Source organism: Cebidichthys violaceus, unplaced genomic scaffold (genome assembly GCF_023349555.1).
Source record: "Cebidichthys violaceus isolate CVI_PGR_0920_01 unplaced genomic scaffold, fCebVio1.0.p SCAF_52, whole genome shotgun sequence".
NCBI lineage: Eukaryota > Metazoa > Chordata > Actinopteri > Perciformes > Stichaeidae > Cebidichthys > Cebidichthys violaceus.
The window spans coordinates 1,402,610-1,424,320 of record NW_027176728.1 but is presented as its reverse complement, the minus strand read 5'-3'; the positions used below and the strand labels follow the sequence as shown (position 1 = coordinate 1,424,320).

At 40.7% G+C, this 21,711-nt stretch overlaps 1 protein-coding gene across 1 annotated transcript; it reads right to left on the bottom strand.

The window, feature by feature from the left end:
- Positions 1–169: 169 nt before the first annotated feature.
- On the bottom strand, positions 170–18,112 carry LOC137888163 (ornithine decarboxylase-like). The gene is made up of 6 exons (XM_068731484.1): positions 18,051–18,112; positions 11,723–11,939; positions 8,670–8,753; positions 6,145–6,276; positions 4,485–4,628; positions 170–286 (listed from the first exon to the last, which is right to left on the bottom strand). Exons 1-6 carry the CDS (start codon positions 18,110–18,112, stop codon positions 170–172), a joined length of 756 nt encoding a protein of 251 aa, XP_068587585.1.
- Positions 18,113–21,711: the final 3,599 nt, after the last annotated feature.

Below are 21,711 nucleotides of genomic sequence, written 5' to 3'. Positions count from 1 at the left end.
TGTTATCATTTCGTACAGTCCAAGGTGATTTTATCTAATTTTGTCCAATTACCAATCTAAAACCTGTCTAAAGATTGTCAAGTTACTACGATACAGGAATTCAGCACATTTTTACATTTAAGAAGCCGGAACCAACGCAGTTCCCTGGCTTACCATCATATTTTAGTCTTTAGAGCGCCTTGTCCTCAAAACCCTCCTGCAGTTCTCCTACAGAGCCAACAGGTCTGTAGACGACGCAGTCGACACGGCCAATCACTTCATCCTCCAGCATCTGGACACAGACTTCCTGTCAGGACAGGAAGCAGAATGTGAAGCCGGGGAGACTCTCGGGTCATCAGCAACCATTTTTGACCATATTTTAGAGCAAATTTTTCCACATTTTCTATTTTAAATGATGTCATTTACTATCGCACCGTGTTGATTGTTATGCACCAATCACCAAGCCAAATTCCTCGAATGTGAAACGTACTTGACAATAAACCGTTTCTGATTCGGATTCGGATTATTTTGGCCTTTTTTGATTGAAATCTATCTTAAAGGTCTAGTGAGAGGGATGTGGTGACACCTAGCGTTGAGGCCACAGATTGCGTGTAGGGGTCCCCAATACGGACCAGTCGATCGCAGAGGTAGTGCGGGTAGATCGCATGCCATTAAAAAAAAAAAATAGATGTTAGCCTATCATCCATCCTCCCTATGGCATTTGCCACTTGATTGACACACAGGGCAACCGGTCTGAGATCACGTCTTTTCTAACACACGGGTCACCACGCATGCGCGATCAACCGCGGGAGCTACTGCAAAACTCCGGCGAGCTAATTAGTTAGCCTTCCAATTTATTTACTCTGAGTTCTTGCTACACACTGATGTGAGATGGCTTAGTAGGGGGAAATTACTGCAGAGATTTCGAGAGCTCTGTCCGGAGATAAAAGAGTTTCTCCTTGTCGTTAAACATGCAGAATACAACCAAGTGACGATCAGTGGCTGCTAGACTTGGCATTTTTAACCTATCTGACCAACATGTTGAATGAGCTTAATTTAGAGCAAGGAAAAGACAACGCCGTGGTCAATATGATCAGCTCAGTTAATGCTTTCAAACGAAAAATGCAGCGCCATGATTCGGGGAACTTCTAAAACCTTGCGTCAGAGCTGGAGACGCAACGGAAAGCGTGTGCGCAACTTGACAGTGCACTTTCAAGACTTTGCTTTACTCGAGCTACATTTATGTGCTGCACATTTCGGGAAGATATTGAGGTTGATTCGCTCGCATCAAAAATTGCAACGCTGTTTCACCTGAACTCGTCTGGAGTGGAGGATGAGATTTTGACACTACAGGCTGACAATCAGCTGAAGTCCAGGGCTCATGGACAGTTTTGGAACTTACTCAGAGAAGAAAAGTACCCAAACATGAGGAAATGTGCTACCTTCTTGACTGCATTATTCGGCTCTACTTATTTATGCGAGTCAGCCTTTTCCCACATGAAGAATATTAAGTCCAAATACCGTTCCACCATGGCTGATGATTATTTGGAGGTCTGCTTGAGGGTAGCTACCAGCAGCTACTGTCCGGACTATGCAACCCTGTCATCAGAGTAAGCCTAAGGTAATGACCAAAAATGTACGGAATTGTATTGTGCCATAAGGGTTCATGCAGTTATTCAAGTTACGCCAACATATATTGTAATTATAAAGTATACTTAGTATATATATATGGATCCCTCTAAATGCTGGTTCATTCAAGGAATACCCGTACGAACAGATTTGTTCTCAAGTGGCTTGTGCGATTGATTTGGGTGATCTTGCCGCATTCACCAATTTCATAATTATTTGGACGGGTTTATTACAGTCCTGGGACAGCCACAGATCCCAGATTTATTTATTTATTTGTCAGAACGTTTGTTTTATTGACTGCTGTTGGGATGTAAAGAGAATTTCAGCAACATTGTTTTTTTTAAATTGCGAAAATACATTTCCCACCTTAGCTTTAAACGATTAAAATAATTTCCTGTTTGTCCAGTCGATTAATTCACCAATAGTCACAGCTCGAGTTGTAAACCATCTAGCTATCGTAAATACTCACTGGTGCTCTAATTATTTATCAATCCACATCTGAAAATAGTTCCCCAAAAAACACACTTTGTAATCTATGAAGGTAGATTTGTGTCTTTATTACGCAAACAAAACCTTTGCTTTCAAAACGAAAAGCTACGGTTTCAAAACCAAAAGCTACGGTTTCAAAACCAAAAGCTACGGTTTCAAAACCAAAACCAAAACGTAAAGCTATGAGTTGAGTTTGGACGTAGTGGGCGGGGCATACGCTGCTGAATGAGCCAGGAGTTTCTATTGGTGGGTTCGACTTGGATCCCGGCATCTACTTCCACTGTAGAGGTTACTGTGATGAGCGGCATGAAGGTAAGTTGACATTATATTGCTCTGGTAGCACTTCACTTTGTTTTCATGTTGTTAGTGTCGGAGAGTCTCTTTTTTTAAAGAACGACATGAGGTGTTGTTGACATGAAGCTTCACTTTCTGCGTGCATGTAACGTAAGTCGAACCCACCAATAGAAACTCCTGGCTCATTCAGCAGCGTATGCCCCGCCCACTACGTCCAAACTCAACTCATAGCTTTACGTTTTGGTTTTGGTTTTGAAACTGTAGCTTTTGGTTTTGAAACCGTAGCTTTTCGTTTTGAAAGCAAAGGTTTTTGTTTTGCAACCAAAAATTATAGTTTCATAAGCAAAACTAACAAATAATTTATTCTCAGATTATATATTTTCACTTACAAACTTGATTTTTGATTGCAGTGCGAGAAATTTGCTTTCAAAACATATTTTTTTGTTTGCGTAATAAAGATACAAATCTACCTTCATAGTAATCCTGTTCGAGTGATGTTTGGTAAAAAAAAACTACAGAGCCCAGCTGTTTTAGGACATTTCTGAACCTTTTATAACAATAATAATAATAATGAGACCATACGTGACCCATTCTTAAATGATGGATCACGAATGGTCATATTATTTTAATAATAGTTTAGTTGGAAGTTATGGATTAGTGCTTTATGTTTCATAAAACTGATCACTTTAAAAGTTAATGTGGGCCGAGGATTAATTTAGTTTTACAAGACATAAAGGCTCCTGGGTGGATTTGACAAAACAATTAAAGAAAAACTGTCAACGAGCATATATTTTTCTATTTATTGTGATTGTATTCAAATAACATTGTTCATGTTGTGCTGAAATTGCTGCTTAAAGTTACACCCGGCTTGTTTAAGTAAAAGGAAGTAACATAAAACCAGATTTTTAAAGGTTTACAAAGTAATTTATTCAAGATAAAAGGAGCTCTTTGGTTAAACATAAGTGAATTAGATATAATGAAAGGGACAACAGGGGTAAAGGAGTACATGTTTTCAAATCAAAGATACCAATTTATTAACCTAAAGAGACTCTATGAAAAGTTTGGGCTTTCACTTATCTAAAACAAAAACTCTTCTCCCAATCAGGACCCTGGCTGGAGGAGAACCTGGACCAATCAGCTGAGAGTCTTCAAATCCACAATTTACCAGAAAAGAAGCTGTTTGATTAACAACCTCGGGCAAGACATTTGGCTGTTACGCGTTTGCGTTACTTTACCACCAGCAATGTCGTTTTTAGGCAATAAGGGGCAATGTTAAAAAGAAACCATTGACCAGTTTAAATATGCACACGATGAACTGCCTGGGAGTATAATCCACCTCAATGCTGTGTAAATACAAACCCATAACCACAAGCAGCCTGCTCAGAGAATGGCAAGGCAGTGGAGGGAAACAAGCATCAATGTTGTCACTTCTGTCAGAATCAGTAGCCAAGTGCTCGGCTTTAATCAATCCTTTACCTTTTGACGGTGGCACACTTTGTGACTGCTGCTGCTCTTTGCTCTTAAAGCTTAAGCAGTTTGTGACACTGTCACTGTCATTTTTTTCTCCGGCTATTTGAAGACTAAACATTCACATTTAGACCGTATTTCACCGGGATTTGCAATACTGGCTTTCATCCATCAAGATGAAAGCCAGTTATTGATGCCAGCAAACGGCGTTTATTTTATTTATTTATTTGTATTTATATGCTCCAAAATGACAATATGTTATTGCTAGCAGAAAGTAAAGGATGAAAATTTTTAGTCAATATGTCCATATGTGAACAACATCAACATCGTTGGTTAAAAAAACATGAACACATTTTTAACGTCTTTTCAACAGAAAAATGCTTACTAAGCCTTAAAAATATTCATTAAGGATAGAGATGGATTATTACAAAAATAGCCTCTCTCTATAATAATCGTTGCCTATGTTTGTTAAGGTCCGTATTGAGCCACTGTCAAATAGAAGTGTCATCAGATCATTGGCGGATGTCGTAGATGTCAGAAAGGTTTAAGGTGTGCCATGTCTCGGCTGTCACAACAGGGTAAATGTGTGGTCTTTCAAAGCTGTTGAAGTCACTGGACAAACTAACAGAGTAAGCTCCCATGTTGTTGATGAGAAGCCAGTCCCCCACATGCAGCTCAGGAATCCAGCAGCTGTCGGTTACTTTGTCATAGATGTCACAGGTTGGACCCCAGATAACAGACCGGTATCTCTGCTCGCTGCTCTCAACAACCTGTGTAACCATATAAAATGTGAGGCACGCTCACATGCATATATAAATATAAATATATTAGTGCTGGGCAACGATTACAATTTTTGATCGCGATTGAGTTTCTGCGATTAAGCATGATTAATCGCAGAAAATCCAATTGTTATGTGCAAAATTCAATAACAAATTCAAAAGTAGTGTATTGCGCACTTTTATTTTAAAAGTACTGCTATATGAACAAAAGTGCAATAACATTTGGTTTGCAAACAGCAGTATTCCCTTTACACACTATGACAGAACGCTGGAGATTGTTCGCGATGCAGGGGGCGAGTTCAAAAGGCAGATGTCTCGCAGCAACAATCATATTCCTTGCACTATCTGTGCTAAGTGTGCAGACTTGAAACGTTCCACTGCTGTGCAACATCAATAAAATGTTCTTCTGTTTTCATTACAGTCAGAGCATGTGAATGCAGCTCCCACTGTTCATCAATATAATGCACTGTAACTCCGAGGTGATTATGGTTACCCAGCGATATCCAGTAGTTTCCAGTGAGAGCAACAGTTGGTGCACGTTGTAACGCCTTTGCTTTTGCAGTCCTCTCCTTTTCATACAACTCGTGTATTCTTCTTGTGATGGTGCGTCTTGAGGGAGGCTCATACGTGCCGTCATTCGTTGCGATCTTAAGAACGTTCCTCAGACCGACATCTTCCACAATAGTAGTAATAATAGTAGTCAACTGTGGCATTTGTTAGCTTGAATTTGCTTTTGTTTATCTATACTTCTCCCTCACGCTGCATCCAACGTAGTCTGCCAAAGCCTCCCTCCACCGTGTGTTTGGGTGGGTGATTTGCTGGCATCAACGGTGTGTATTGCATTTTTTTTTAAACTGCGTTAATGCACGATAAAATGATTGTCTGCGTTAATTAATTAATGCATTAACGCAATAATAACCCGTTAACATGCCCAGCACTAATATATATATACAGTATATACACTGTTGGCATTGGACGTAATCATGCACAATCGTCCATTATTGGCTTTCTTATGTGGCGACATTATGTGGTTGATAGTTACCCTGTGAAGATATGGTTGAAGGTTACAGTGAGCAGCGTCTAAGACAACGCAACTCAGAGAGCCAAACACTCCATCATTGATGTAGTACGTCATTTTCCTGTCAGGGCAGTTGTCCTCATCATCTGAAAAAAAAAATACATGTAAATGATAAAATAGCAACTATGCAATATGTTTACAAAGATGTTGCAAATAATAGGATCCTTCTATCACATGCAACCAGGTATCTGTGGGTCTGTACAAAGTGATTATCTACAGCCCTGCAAGTCATTATGCTCACACAGAGGAGCAGAGAGCATGGCTGTCTATTGAGGATACATATTTATGCAGTGGTGCATTACCATGTAGTGCCAACAGACTCATCCGATAGCTGTCACCTATACTCCTTCTATTTAAAATCAAGATACATTTAAATACAAGCAAAGTTGCGTCTGGATACACGTGGCTTCAAAAGACATTACCGATTACTCTTTTGGCAATGACATTCACTGCCAATGTGAAGGCTGATTCCACATAGTATCGGCCTGGTTCTGCAATAACTTGCACCCCACTGTCAGGTGGGAAGAGTTCATCCAGTGCTCTATTAATGACCTCTGAAAACTAGTAGGAAAAACACAATGGGTTAATAGCATATTTCACATGTAATACACCTTCTACAAAGTGGCCCACAGTTGCCAGTATCACTGGCAGTGCAGCAAACAAAGGTAAGGTTTCTGCATGTGTTTCTTTGAAGTACGACCTTTGTAATTTAAGAGGCTAATAACAGAGGATGATAGAGATATCACACAATCATTAATGATGAAACGGATGCAGGTGTGTATAATATATATTTAATGGATAAATGGTTGAAAGATCAAGCTTCAGACACTTCAAGCAGTGCTAACCATTATATAATGTAATTTTATGGAGTGTTAGGTAATAATTCCTTTACAAGCTTTTTGTGCATCAGCTTGAAAATAACTCATACTAAATTATGTCCCCATATTATACAACTAAACTGCATTCTCAATTAAGTATTTTAGGAAATGTATGGTCGCATTTTTAAAAGCAAGGTTGAAACTGAGCAACTGTTGGAACAGTTTTGGAACAGTTTTTTTAAAACAATTGGTACAGATAGAAAAGTGAAGTTTTGCTCTTTCAAACAACATGTTTATGTGAGTAAAGATTAAGGTTAAATATGAAAATCTTTATTTTTTTCCCCCTTGAATCAAGTTATTAACAGCGTCACCATATGGCCAAAGTAATGGTGCACTATATGTCTTCTAAAGCACACAAGAAACAATGTGGTGCTAGCAGCGAGCGAATGAAATGGCAACGACATGTTCTGTGGACCTGAGAGTTCCTTCAGGGGCATCAAGGTGCTACTCCTAATATGTCCTTATTAAGTTTGCCTCTTTAATATGCATTTAAAGGTTCCTTGACAGTCTACATAGTCCACCTGTTAAACCCAAACCCTATTTTTAGGCCTCTGCTCAAAAAATTGCATTCACATACTAAAAAGAGTATATCTCTGCAACCACAAGGTCTATTTGAATAATGTTGGTGTTATCATAAAGGGAACACTTGTGAGATTTGTTCAGATGTGTAAATATCAGTATATATGTTACTAGTTAAGAGTAAATGAAGATGGCACACAGCACAAATTGAAAATGTTCAGGTTTGCCCAAAAAAAAAGCACTTTCAGGATTATTATTTCTTTGGAATGATGTATTTTTAAATGTATGATGTATGTTTAAACCTCTCCCAGATCATAGCACAATATGTGAACAGTCTTTCTGCAAAGTTTGACTTTGATAAAGTGAAGCACACCAAAATTAGAGAGGTTTTAGTACAGAGAGTTCAGAGGAGGTCTCCAAAATGGTCATTTTGGCACGTGTGCCATTTTAATTTTCTCATGTACCAAACTATATATTTCACTTGTATATCACTAATGGTGTTCAATACATCCAAATATAGCAGTTTTGGTTTTATTTGAAGGCCAGAATCCTCTCTAAGCCCTCTCTGAGTTTCTGTTCACTTGATTTTTTTTCAGATTCCAGCCCTCCCCCTTACGCAGAGCCCTGTCTCAGCAACCCATTGGTCGATTTCAGTGATTGACACCTCTTTCGACGCGTTAGAGCCAATAAAATGTAGCTATACACACGTGGAAATGATTGACAGCACTGTTAGCCAATCAGAAAGTGCCGTTCTGTGCCGCGTACTGACTGTGAGTCACGAAAATTTCATCCCGCCTCTCATTCACCTAGGGACGCCCGGACTCATTTAAATGTAAGACCGGACGTAGCTGTAACGTATCCAGTGAAACGTATCCGGCATAATGATTTTATCACGGATAAACGACTACGATATGACACATTTTACAAAAATCGTTTGATGAAGCGATGTGTGTTGCTGGTGTTTGTTGGCTCATATCTCGCTGATGCTCTGCTCTAGCTGGATTTGATGCACATGTCCAGAATCTGTAGGTTGTCTGCTTTCGATGAGACATCGTGTGTGCGTATTGTATAAAATACCACAGCGGTAGAGCCAGAAATGTGGCGAGTGGGTTGCCTAGGTGGCGCTATATGGATTTTGATATTTGGTAATAACTTTAGTTAGCTTTTGAGTTGTGTTTGGAGCATGTAAAAACGGCATACATATTATTGTAGCCCAGGCTCTGCGGTTTAATCAGAAATATAACATCATTATATTCGTTCTTTATAAGTGCATTCTTATTCACTCTGTATGCTAAACTTTTGCTGCAGCCCCCCACAGCTCCCAAAAATGGGGGCGCTCAAGCTCAAAGTTAAGTTTGCTTCTTTAGCATGCATTTAAAGGTTCCTTGACAGTCTACATAGTCCTTAAGGTAAAACAGGAAAAAGATTGTTTAATCTGAAATAATTACGTCTGTGTCATTCTATTTTGTTGTTTATGCTCCTTTTGCTCTTTGTTTTACCAGGACAATGGAGATGCAGAACATCTATTAATGAGCACTCGTATTGTATATGTTTTACCTCTTCAAATTTCTCTTGAAATCTCTCAATCGCAGACAATCCTCCACCGATATCCAAGAGTCTCATCTGGAATCCCAGCAAATTCTGAAAAAGTTTATAATCAATCAGTCAAATAATTCAAAATGTTATACTGTACTTGCTGTAGTGCTATTGCTTGAAACAAATAATAATAATGATAGATAATAATTAATTAATTTCCAAATGTAACAGTTATCAATAACTCAATTATGAATCATAAACCAATGAATTAGTATAAAAAGAGTCATGGCACTTTTGTGGCTTCAGCCATAAAACACAATGAGTTCAAGTAAAAGAATTTAAAGAAAATAATTTAGATATAATTTAGGATGATACTCAATTTTGGAAACAAGAAAAACTTCAAGTCTCAATCTCTGGGTTGTTATGGAGTTCTTATCATGGTGTACAGTGACTTATTATTTCATATACACACAAATCCAATTATCAAGCTTTCATGAATGAAATATTTATTGGACGAACTACATAACTAAATCACTAAACAGAAAATAATTGAATCAACGATAAAATTAACTAAATGAATGGAATGAATAAAGAATGTGATGACGAATACAATAACAACATTACTGAGAAACATTACATGTGATTAGGTAGAATCTGTGACTTATATTGTTGAGTAATGTTTAGCAATTAAATCCGTTGTTTGACCATAATCGATTCAATTTAGTTCAATATATCAATGCACCGTTCAGCAGTTGAGAGCTTAAGAAGCACCAGGGAAGATTGTGAAGCTATTTCATAATAGTTCCAATTTTACAAATTTTAAAGGATATCCTACATTTGCTTAAAACTTAATAATTTGTCTGCATGATGCTATATATTTCTTATGAGAGGTTTCACAGAGGCTTGATTACACAATTACAAAAAGCGTTATCACTGAGGAAAAATGCCCAAAACATGCCAAGAGCTCATAATCATATGAGCAGGCTAATCATACAAAGCTACCCAGGTTTATGGTCATTAATACAAAATAGATAGAATTATATCTCTTTTCTTTATGACCTCTGAATCTGTCCTTTATGGTATCTTTGTCAGTCGTGTCAATATTGTTGCAGTCGTGTATTCAATTTCAAAACTATATTTAGTTTTGTATTGTCTAGTAATCATAAATTATTGTATATGATTATATATAATATAATTTCTTACTGACTATACTTCTGTAACAAAAAGTTTCTCGAGTCTCTAGTTAGCATAGCTTCCTGCCTTAGACAGAAACTAGTTTCTAACAGATTCTCTTCTATTATAGTTCTTTATATTTATAAGTGAACTTATTTACTAACATTACTTATTAACAAACTCATTCACATCTGAAAATGCATTGTTTTCACTTTCACCTTTCACATTAATGGTTCTGATGGGTTAGATAGTCGTCTTATTAACTTAAATAGTCTATTTAATTCTTCCATATTTGAAAGATGGGCTATCTCATCTGCAGAACAATACTAAATAGTTTGATATAAATATCAGAATAAAACCGGATCAGTTGAATTAGAATGAATTAAACAATTACACAACAGATGACAATTGAGGTATGCTACAACAGACATCTCCTTTAGATACTGTTGGGTAGTTTAGTCTACAGCAATACATCATATTCTATAAGATCATCATGTGTTCCGTGAGAACCAAGTTTCTTTAAAAAGTCAACTTTTCATGAACTCAGAAATACAGCCCTGTGTTCATCTTTGTGAAGATTCACTTTTCAGCTGATCCAAGAGGCTTTCTGAATAGTTTATTTTGAACACTTAAAGCAGGGGGCACTAATAGGCCATGGTCTAGATCTGGACCCACACGCCATTGTATCCGGACCCAGGACCTAAAACCGATAGATAATTGAGAATTATTAAATTTGGACTACGCGCTTCTATTTTAACTGACGCAGCTTTTCAAGCCTTTACGGCACTTGTTCAGTGATCCAGGAAACACACCGACCAATTACATGTGTTGTAAATCAAGTCACGTGATGCTACTCAGCCAATCAAATATGTGTATTCTGATAAGTTTTCTGACTCAAGTGAGATTTACACCCACTGGGCTGAGACGAGGAAAGATAACGAAGAGTAGGAGAATTACGTGAGTCAGAGAAGTTATTTCGCATGACGTTCTCCAAAAAGAGAGAAGTGGTCAGAGAGACCAGAGAGACCAGAGTCTTTAACCAAGAATGAACAGACTCTTATAGGTTCATTCTTCCCACGGACAGTTTAAAACCAGTGTGTCTCATATGTTCAGAGACCGTGATGATTATTAAAAGAGGTAATGTGACGCGCCACTACAAGACAAAGCATAACTATGGTTAGCATACCCACTTAAATCCAAAATAAAGTCACAGATAATAAACAGTCTAATATGATCAGAATCCTAACATGCTAATTCACTGACCAACAAAGATATTAACAGAATGAACAGCTGAATGAACTGAATTTAAAGCTGATGGAGGATTCAGTCAAATACATTTTTCTAAAATTAAGTACTTCTGTTATGTCATTTATTATAATATTTATATTATTTAATATAGACATTATTTTACTTGAAGCGAAAAAAAAACATTTAAAGATTTTAATTGAATATCCCTGACTTTACGTAACAACACTTCATCCAACAGTTCATCACAAACATTACAAAATTCTCCAAATTTGGAGATACATGGTTTTAACTGGACAGGTTATTGTAACTAAAAAAGTATCTAAAGCTGTCAGACACATGTAGTGGAGTAAAAAGTACAATATTTGCCTCTGAGATGTAGTGGAGTAGAAGTATAAAGTTGCATTGAATTCTGTTTCTTTGTACTTAAATACAGTAGTTGAGTAAATGTACTTGATTACTGCACGTTCCACAACTGGCAGCAGCATTCTGATATAATGTATGGTTTTTGGTGTCCCTCAGTGGTTGTATCAAGAAATGCACTGTAGCAGACAGTTATGCACACTGACTTGCAGCACAACTGCAAATCATCAATATCAAATTTATGAAGATTTTCAATTTGATTCTTGTGTTTTATTGCTGTGACAATGACTTACCCCCATGTCAAAGACAAGTCGGGCGTCTGCGATGGCCTGCTTGAACGCCAAACTTCCAGTGCACCCGATGCCTACATAAAAGCTGACCCCAATGACCTCCAAGCCAAGCTCTCCAGCACGTCCCAGCAGCTTACCCACTGACTCCAGTCTGGCGCCAAACTTTGAACTGAGTTTTATCTTGGATGCAGAGTCATCCACTGCGATGCGGAGTACCAATCTGGAAAAAGTGATTCAAAAGTATTAATTGGTAAGCTAACAATAATCAACACTAAACAAAGGAACAAAAAATATCAGTCGTTCACTCACTTGGCTTTGGCGTGACAAAGAGATATTTTTAGGAGTTCTTCCTCGCTATCAAAAGTCATCGTATCGACTCCATGAGTACAGGCGTATTTGATGTGTGACAGTGGTTTGGTTGTGTGTGTGTAAATGATTTTGTCAGGTGTCACTCCGAGAGACAGCATCAGCTGGATCTCGCCCTGTGATCGACCAAAGTGTGTTTCAAATGAGCAAACTGCTTCTCCACAGCAAAGAAAACACAGAGCTGGATTCTCTTTGAAATACTTCATCGGTACCTTGCTAGCACAGTCGAAACCTGTGTCCAGAGCACTCATCATCCTCAAAACTGATGCATCGTTGTTGCACTTCACTGCATAGAAAGGCTTGACTCGAGGTAAGTTTGTGCGCCACCTGAGGTGCCTTTCAAATATACTATCCAGATTTGCCACATAGAATGGCTCTTCATTATCCTGAACGAATAGAGCAAAGTCAACATTATATTTTGAAAGTGGCACATCTCAAGAAAGCTCAACTATCACACGATACATGGACACAATTACACAGAGATTCATAGTTAGGAAAACTTAGGTGACATGATGTCTCTGATACTCACTGTTGAACCACGCTCTTTTATTTTACTGTCTAGGAAGTCTCTGATGGTCCTTCCATTGTCTAAAATGTCAATGCCACAGTTCTCAGGGGACAAAACATGCACAACTGATCCCTTAGTAGTTACTGGTGCCGGGATGACTAGCAGGAAAAGACAAAAACATAAAAATAATTAACAAATATTGTTACGTAAGGCTGGATCATAATAGAAAGCAGCTTTGTCTTTGTTTGTCTACTTTGTGCCACGCTAATACAGTAGTCAAAAGCCAAAACTGTAAGCACATATGAATATTAACATCACATATCACATTAAACATCTTACCATGGCCGATATGTGCCTCCATATCTTGCAACTCTGAAAATCTCAAGTTTCAAATTAGAGTTAGCGTGATCGCAGTATTTCTATGAAACAGACCTGGAATTAAGTCTGACAGTAAGTACTGACACACATCTGATTTATACTCACAAGAACCTGCTTGGACGGACGCTTGTTCTGTCCCTCCTCACTTTACCTCTCCCACGTTTTCTATGACAGCAAGAAGAAAACGTTCTACCTTAAGAAAGCATTTCTCTAGTTAATCTCAACTCATTATACTATGACGCACAGATCAGGTGTTAAGCAATATGCCAGAGTGGAAAAAAGCTATTTAGTCTGGTTGTTAATCATTTCAGTCGTTATGGGGAGGGCAGTCAAGGAGTGTGTGGAAGTCTGTGATTTGGGGCCAATGATTAACCCCAAAATTGCTCCCATAGCTGTGCCTATGGTGTATAGATACTGAATTGTAAGTCACTTTGGATAAAAGCGTCTGCTAAATGACTGTAATGTAATGTAATGATGAGGATTTCAGATTTGTCACTGTTGAGTTTGAGGAGGTTGGCTTGCATCCAGGTTTTTATATCTGTGAGGCAGTTGGTGATGGTGGAGTGGGTGGTGCGGGTGATGGATTTGGTGGAGATGTAGAGCTGGGTGTCGTCAGCATAGCAGTGGAAATGGAAACCATGGTGTCGTATGATGTCGCCAAGGGGTAGCAGGTAGAGGATGAATAGGAGGGAACCGAGTACCAAACCTTGGAGACACCTTGAGAGACTGGGGCTGTGTCAGACTTGAATTTGTTGATACTAATAAACTGTTCACGGTCAGAGAGGTATGATCTGAACCAGGAGAGGGCTGTGCCAGTAATGTGGAGGGAGGACTCGAGATGGGAGAGGAGGATGGAGTGGTTAATGGTGTTGAAAGCTGCACTGAGGTCGAGCAGTACCAGGATGTTGAGGGAGTGGTCATCAGAGGAGAGGAGGAGGTCATTGGTGACTTTGATGAGGGCAGTTTCTGTGCTGTGATAAGATCTGAATCCAGATTGAAATGGTTCGTACAGTTGGTTCGAGTCCAGGTGGGTTTTGAGTTGGTGGACAACAGTGTGTTCCATCTCATCTCATCGCATCTTCAACCGCTTATCCGGGATCGGGTCGCGGGGGCAACAGCTCCAGCAGGGGACCCCAAACTTCCCTTTCCCGGGCCACATCAGCCAGCTTTGACTGGGGGATCCCAAGGCTCTCCCAGGCCAGTTTGGAGATATAGTCCCTCCACCTGGTCCTGGGCCTCCCTCGGGGTCTCCTCCCAGCTGGTCGTGCCTGGAACACCTCCCTAGGGAGGCGCCCAGGTGGCATCCTCACCAGATGCCCGAACCACCTCAACTGGCTCCTTTCCACGCAAAGGAGCAGCGGCTCTACTCCGAGTCCCTCACAGATGACCGAACTTCTCACCCTATCTCTAAGGGAGATGCCAGCCACCCTCCTGAAGAAACCCATTTCGGCCGCTTGTACCCGCGATCTAATTCTTTCAATCATGACCCAGTCCACATGACCATAGGTGAGGGTAGGAACAAAGATTGCCCGGTAGATAGAGAGCTTTGCCTTGCGGCTCAGCTCTCTTTTTGTCACAACGGTGCAGTAGAGCGACTGCAATACCGCCCCAGCTGCTCCAATTCTCCGGCCAATCTCACGTTCCATTGTTCCCTCACTCGCGAACAAGACCCCGAGGTACTTGAACTCCTTAACTTGGGGTAAGGACTCATTCCCTACCCAGAGTGGGCAATCCACCGGTTTCCTGCTGAGAACCATGGCCTCAGATTTAGAGGTGCTGATCCTCATCCCAACCACTTCACACTCGGCTGCGAACCGATCCAGTGAGTGCTGGAGGTCACAGCCCGATGAAGACATCAGGACCACATCATCTGCAAACAGCAGCGATGCAATCCTCAGCCCACCGAACTGTAAACACTCCTCCCCACGACTACGCCTCGATATCCTTTCCATGAATACCACAAACAGGATTGGTGACAAAGCACAGCCCTGGCGGAGGCCAACCCTCACCGGAAACGAGTCTGACTTACTGCCGAGAACCCGGACACAGCTCTCACTTTGGGCGTACAGGGATTGGATGGCCCCCAAAAGTGGCCCCCTCACCCCATACTCCCGCAGCACCTCCCACAGTATCTCCCAGGGGACCCGTTCATACGCCTTCTCCAGGTCCACAAAACACATGTAGACCGGATGGGCGTATTCCCAAGCCCCCTCCAGGACCCTTGCGAGAGTATAGAGCTGGTCCGTTGTTCCACGGCCAGGACGGAATACGCAGTGTGTTCCAGTATTTTAGTATTTCAGTATCTGTTTATGAATTCCTTGATTAGTCTAGCATCTACTATCTGAAGTTAACTTATTTACTAACATTACTTATTAACAAACTAATTCACATCTGAAAATGCATTGTTTTTACCTTCACCTTTCACATTAACGGTTCCGATGGGTTAGATGGGAGGCTAAGCTGCATGGAGTGGCCTCAGTTGTAAAATCACGACAAAACTTCTAACATTACAACCCACTTATTTGCTATACGCATCTTGCATGATGCTATATATTTCTTATGAGAGGTTTAACAGAGGCTTGATTACACAATTGCAAAAGTGTTATCACTGAGGAAAAATGACAAAAACATGCCAAGAGCTCATAATCATATGAGCAAACTAATCATGCAAAGCCACCCGGGTTTATGGTCATTAATAGTTAGTGGTCCCAGTGTGTCGATCAGTTTTTCTTCAGGTTTTTGTTTGTTTTATATCTTCTTTTTCTACTGTCAACCTTTGACTATGTGTACACTTTATCTTTGATTGCTTGTTCTCAAGTCTTTGTTCAGAGAGATTATTTTTTTTTGGGCTGCTTGTTGCAGACTCTAAACGTCCTCTGTGTTTCACCCGGCCATTTTTCCCACCAGAGGCTCATGGAGGGAAACAAAATGCATTGTTAGTACCTTCACCTTTCACATTAACGTTGACACTCTTGGACAGGTACGTGCTGGGTTCAAAGTAACAGTTCATGTGAGGTCTCATACGGTTGTTCTACAACAGTCTGTTCATGAATTCTGAAGTTAACTTATTTACTAACATTACTCATTAACAAACTCATTCACATCTGAAAATGAATTGTTTTCACCTTCACCTTTCACATCAACGGTTCTGATTGGTTAGATGGGAGGTTAAGCTGTATGGAGTGGCCATAGTTGTCTAACTTAAATAGTCTATTTAATTCTTCCATATTTGAAAGACGGGCTATCTCATCTGCAGAACAATACTAAATAGTCTGATGTAAATCTCTGATAAAAACTGGATCAGTTGAATTAGAATTAATTAATTAACACAACAGATGACAAGTGAGGTTAACTACAACAGACACGCTTATCTAGAGATGTGTACCTACATATCAACATACCTTTGTTGCATTTTACTGCTGTCTGCATCTCCTTTAGATACTGTTGGGTAGTTTAGTCTACAGCAATACATCATATTCTATAAGATCATCATGTGTTCCATGAGAACCAAGTATCTTTAATAAGTCAACTTTTCATGAGCTCAGAAAAACAGCCCTGTGTTCATCTTTGTGAAGATTCACTTTCCAGCTGATCCAAGAGGCTTTCTGAATAGTGTATAAATTCACCAAATTTGGAGATACATGGTTTTCACTGGACAGGATGGGTATGGTTATTATAATCTAAAAAGTATCTAAAGCTGTCAGACACATGTAGTGGAGTAAAAAGTACAATATTTGCCTCTGAGATGTAGTGGAGTAGAAGCATAAAGTTGCATTGAATTCTATTTATTTTGTTCTTAAATACAGTAGTTGAGTAAATGTACTTGATTACTGCACGTTCCACAACTGGCAGCAGCATTCTGATATAATTTATGGCCACTGTGTGTAATATTTCTCTTTGGTGTCCCCCAGTGGTAGTATCAAAAAATGCACTGTAGCAGACAGTTATGTACACTGACTTGCAGCACAACTGCAAATCATCAATATAAAATTGACAAAGATTTTCAATTTAATTATTGTGTTCTATTGCTATGATGAGGACTTACCCCCATGTCAAAGACACGTCGGGCGTCTGTGATGACCTGCTTGAACGCCAAACTTCCAGTACACCCGCTGCCTACATGAAAGCTGACCCCAATGACCTCCAAGCCAAGCTCTCCAGCACGTCCCAGCAGCTTACCCACTGACTCCAGTCTGGAGCCAAACATTGAACTGAGTCTTACGATAGATCGATCGATAGATCGATAGAAACTTTATTCATCCCCAGGGGGAAATTAGTTTGTAGCAGCAGCAATTTACAAAGTAAAATAAAATATAAAATATTACATATGGAAATGCACAATATATACAGTACAATAAAATAACAGAGCAGATAAAATAGAATAAAAAAATATTAAATTAACTAGGTAAACTAACCAAACTAAACAGACTAAACAGTAGTGCAAGCATCACCAACAACAAGCAACAACTGTGTAGCGTTGTTGTAGTCATTTGAAGGATGATGATCTGGCCAGAGGTGATTTGTTATAAAGTGTTATAGCAGAGGGCAGGAATGTTCTCCTGTATCGGTCCTTGTGACAGCGGAGCTGGTTCATTCTGTTGGAGAAAGTGCCCCGCTGTCCCTGCAGTAGGTGGTGGAGAGGGTGATCTGGCCAATGATGGAGCCGGCCTTCTTAATCAGATTATTAAGTCTGTTGGTGTCTCCGGCTCCAATGCTGCTCCCCCAGCAGACTACGGAGAAGTACAGTGCACTGGCCACAACAGACTGGTAGAACATCTCCAACATCTCGCTGCACACGTTGAAGGATCGAAGTTTCCTCAAGAAAAAGAGTTGACTCATCCCCTTCTTGTACACAGCGTTGATGTTGGACTTCCAGTTCAGTCTGTTGTCAATGGAGACACCCAGGTACTTGCACTCCTCCACCATGTCCACATCCTCTCCCAGAACAGGTTGTGGAGCAGTCATGTGCAGATGCAGAGTCATCCACTGCGATGCGAGTACCAATCTGGAAAAAGTGATTCAAAAGTATTCATTGGTAAGCCAACAATATACAAAAATTATCAGTAGTTGTTCACTCACTTGGCTTTGGCGTGACTAAGAGATATTTTTAGGAGTTGTTCCTCGCTATCAAAAGTCATCATATCGACATTTGCTCATGCATGAGATTTTGAAGGGCTTTCATTTTGTAATGCTACATCAGAATGTTCTGGTTCTCTCTAAGTGACACCTTGAGGTGGTCTGCTATTAACCTGAGGTGAAATGATTTCGTAAACTATGCACCATTTCCTCTTAATTATCGTCACGGTCTCGGAACATATGAGTTCACTGGTTTTAAACTGTCCATGGGAAGAATTGATCTATAAGTCTGTTCATTCTTGGTTAAAGACTCTGGTCTCTCTGACCACTTTTCTCTTTTTGGAGAACATCATGTGAAACAACTTCTCTGACTCGTGTAATTATTCACCTGCCCTTTGTTCTCTTTCCTCGTCTCTGCACCGTGTGTGTAAATTACTCACTCAAGTCAGGAGACGTTTCTGAATACCCATATTTGATTGACTGAGCTGCATCACTTGATGTGATTTACAACGCATGTAATTGGTCGGTTTGTTTCCTGGACCACTGACCGAGTGCCGTAAAGGCTAGAAAAGCTGCGCCGCTTAAAATATAGGCGCTCTGTCAAAATGTAATAATTCTCAATTATCTATCGGCTTTAGGTCCAGGGTCCGGATTCAACGGCATCAGGGTCCGGATCCGGACCGCGGTCCGTCTATTAGTGACCCCTGATCTAGATAGTGTGAGGAACTTAAAGTTAAAAGCATTCCTAGCATGTTTAATAGCACCCCTAGTGGTGGATATTTTATGTCAATGTTTACTTATACGTTTTAAACCAAAGGTATAATTATTATATAATATGTGTTTGCGTGTAGAAGTTTAAACCAGGGAGTGTGGTCATTGAATGTGTATTGAGAGTCTATGAGGGGGGGTTGAGGAACGTGCCAGGAGCAGGGGAAGGATATGTGCTGGCTGGGTGAGGTGTCTGCCCAGAACAATGGGTCATAGGCCAAGGGGGAGCTTATTGGATTTCAGCCAATCATTGAGTTGATCAATGGTTGTGAGGTGAGAACTTTTCAGAGACTTTGGAGGGACAAGAGGACTGTGAATCCTGGGCCATCTTCAGACCTCCTCCTGACCATGGGGCAGACAGAGTCTGTCGCGTGGCCCAGGCGGGGCCTCACTTTCATGAAATTAATGTTTGTTTTGTTATTAATAGTGTATTCGGTTTGTAACTGTTTTGCTTCTGTAGTTATTAAATATCTTTTGATTTGATTTTAACTCGAACCAGCTGATTTTTTGCTTTGCTGACGAAAGACTCAGCAGTGGGAGACATGCGGCCTTCCTTTGTCTAAGAGAGTTGAGACCCTAACAATAGTTTTGGTGTGAGTTGCCTAGTTTTGAAGATATCGGGCGCAGGGCTGTCTGCTTTCTCTCAAATACATGGGACTATATGGCACTTGGTTTTTTGGTGTTCAAAGCACCAAACATATACATTTCAAGAACTCAACCGCAACGTCTCATCCTGGAAATCATGACCGTGTCAATCTGATTAAACAGTGCCGTTAATACAGCGGTAGTAAGTAGAAAGTAAACAATTATAACAAGTACTATGTCCACTTGTCTTGCATGCTTCGAAGGTAAACTGGCACTCCCATTAGCAAAGATTTCCCAGATAGCTGACTGACTCCTGTTTGCTCATGCCTTAAGTTTTAGTTGACATAGCTAACAGAGCGTCAGAATAGAAAGTTGATGTTGAGTCAATTGCCCCTGAGTCATCGCCTCCTTGGCAAGTGGAATTTCAGTTTTATTTCCGAGTTGATTCAGTACAAGCACTTTAATTTCCATTTTGAGTTTATATCATGTGGTGATATAAACTCAAAATGGAAATTAAAGTGGATGTTTTCTTCAAGTCTCTTCCTCATTACAACCACTTGCAAAATACCAAGGGGGGACCCATGACAATGAGTAATTAATTTAGATTCAAAGCAGCCTATAACTACAAACAAAAACTTTTGAAATTGGACTGATCATTTAGCAAAAATACAGAAAAAGGCAAATGATGGAATGATGGAAGAGATGATTTATTCAGATATCATTAAAGAACAAAAAAGACTAGAAAGAATTTGTCATTGACCTGAAACAGAAAACTGGCCACCCGGCCCAGCAAGAACTGCACACAGGATGGAAAATTAATGCATCACTTACTATGCAAGTAAAATATGGGACAATATTTGATTTAGCTGCATGTAGACTTCTATTAACTCCTAAAGTACCTAAAAATTAAGGTTTTCATCAGAGACAGATTAGCCAGTTTTTTAGAGCACTGCAGGGTCACTAATAGGTGGACCGCAGTCCGGATCTGGACCCAGACGCCGTTGTATCTGGACCCTGGACCTAATACCGATAGATCCTTTGATACTGCTACTGATCTTCTTCTCTCCAACCTTACTTCTTCTTTGGACAAACTCTGTCCCTTCACCTCCAGGTCTGCACGGCCAACTCCACCTGCCCCATGGCTGTCGGACTCAGTGCGTACTGATAGACGGAGCCTAAGAATGGATAAAATGCAAACTCCCGGAGGACCTTCTTAACTTCCAAGCTCTTCTTTCCACTTTTTCATCCTCTCTATCTACTGCTAAAGCTGCGTTCTTCCGCTCTAAAATCCTAACCTCTGCTTCCACTCCTAAAAAATTCTTTGAAACTTTCACTTCACTCCTCCAACCCCCTCTCCTACTTCCTCCCTTCTCCCTGATGATTTTGCCAACTTCTTTGACAAGAAGGTAAACAATATCAGATCCTCCTTCTCTCAGCCCCCCTCTCCCTGTCCACCCTCTCCCTGTCCACCCTCTCCCTCTCCACCCTGTCCAGCCGTGCCCCCACAGCGCTCCTTCCCATCTCCACACCCCATCTTACCCTTTCTGGCTCCTCTCTCCCCTAACGAGGTCCTCAACCTTGTTACGTCTAACCGCCCCACCACGTGCTCCCTTGACCCGATCCCTTCCCCTCTTCTTCAGTCTATTGCGACTGAACTCCTTCCTTTCCTCACCAACACATCTCTTGCTTCAGGATGCTTTCCCACGGCTTTCAAGACAGAGCCAGAGTCACCCCCCTTCTGAAGAAACCATTGCTCGACCCCTCGGATGTCAAGAACTTCAGACCGGTTTCTCTTCTACCCTTTCTATCCAAAACACTTGAACATGCTGTCTTTAACCAACTGTCTTCCTATCTCCACCAGAACAGCCTTTTGGACCCCCACCAGTCCGGGTTCAAAGTGGGTCACTCGACAGAGACGGCCCTCCTTGCGGTGACAGAGTCACTTCACGCCGCGAGAGCTAACTCTCTCTCCTCTGTCCTGATTCTCCTGGACCTGTCTGCGGCGTTTGACACTGTGAACCATCAGATCCTCCTCTCCACCCTTGAACGGATGGGTGTCTCAGGCTCTGCACTCTCCCTGTTTGCATCCTAACTGACAGGTCAATCCTACCAGGTGACCTGGAGGGGGGCCGTGTCGGAACCACGCATGCTGACTACGGGAGTTCCGCAAGGTTCTGCTCTACAACATCAGGAGGATTCGCCCCTTCTTCAATGATGAGGTGGTGCAGGTGCTCATCCAGGCTCTTGTCATCTCCGGCCTGGACTACTGCAACTCTCTACTTGCCCCCAAGTTCTCCCACACAACTTCCTT

What these genes read in the sequence shown, in the direction of transcription:
- LOC137888163 (XM_068731484.1), bottom strand. Translation starts at nt 18,112, where the DNA reads ATGATGACTTTTGATAGCGAGGAACAACTCCTAAAAATATCTCTTAGT. An exon ending in TTCAAGAGAAATTTGAAGAG is followed by an intron (nt 6,277 to 8,669) that starts GTAAAACATATA and finishes TTTTCCTACTAG; the next exon opens with TTTTCAGAGGTCATTAATAG. An exon ending in ACAACATGGGAGCTTACTCT is followed by an intron (nt 287 to 4,484) that starts GTTAGTTTGTCC and finishes CTGTCCTGACAG; the next exon opens with GAAGTCTGTGTCCAGATGCT.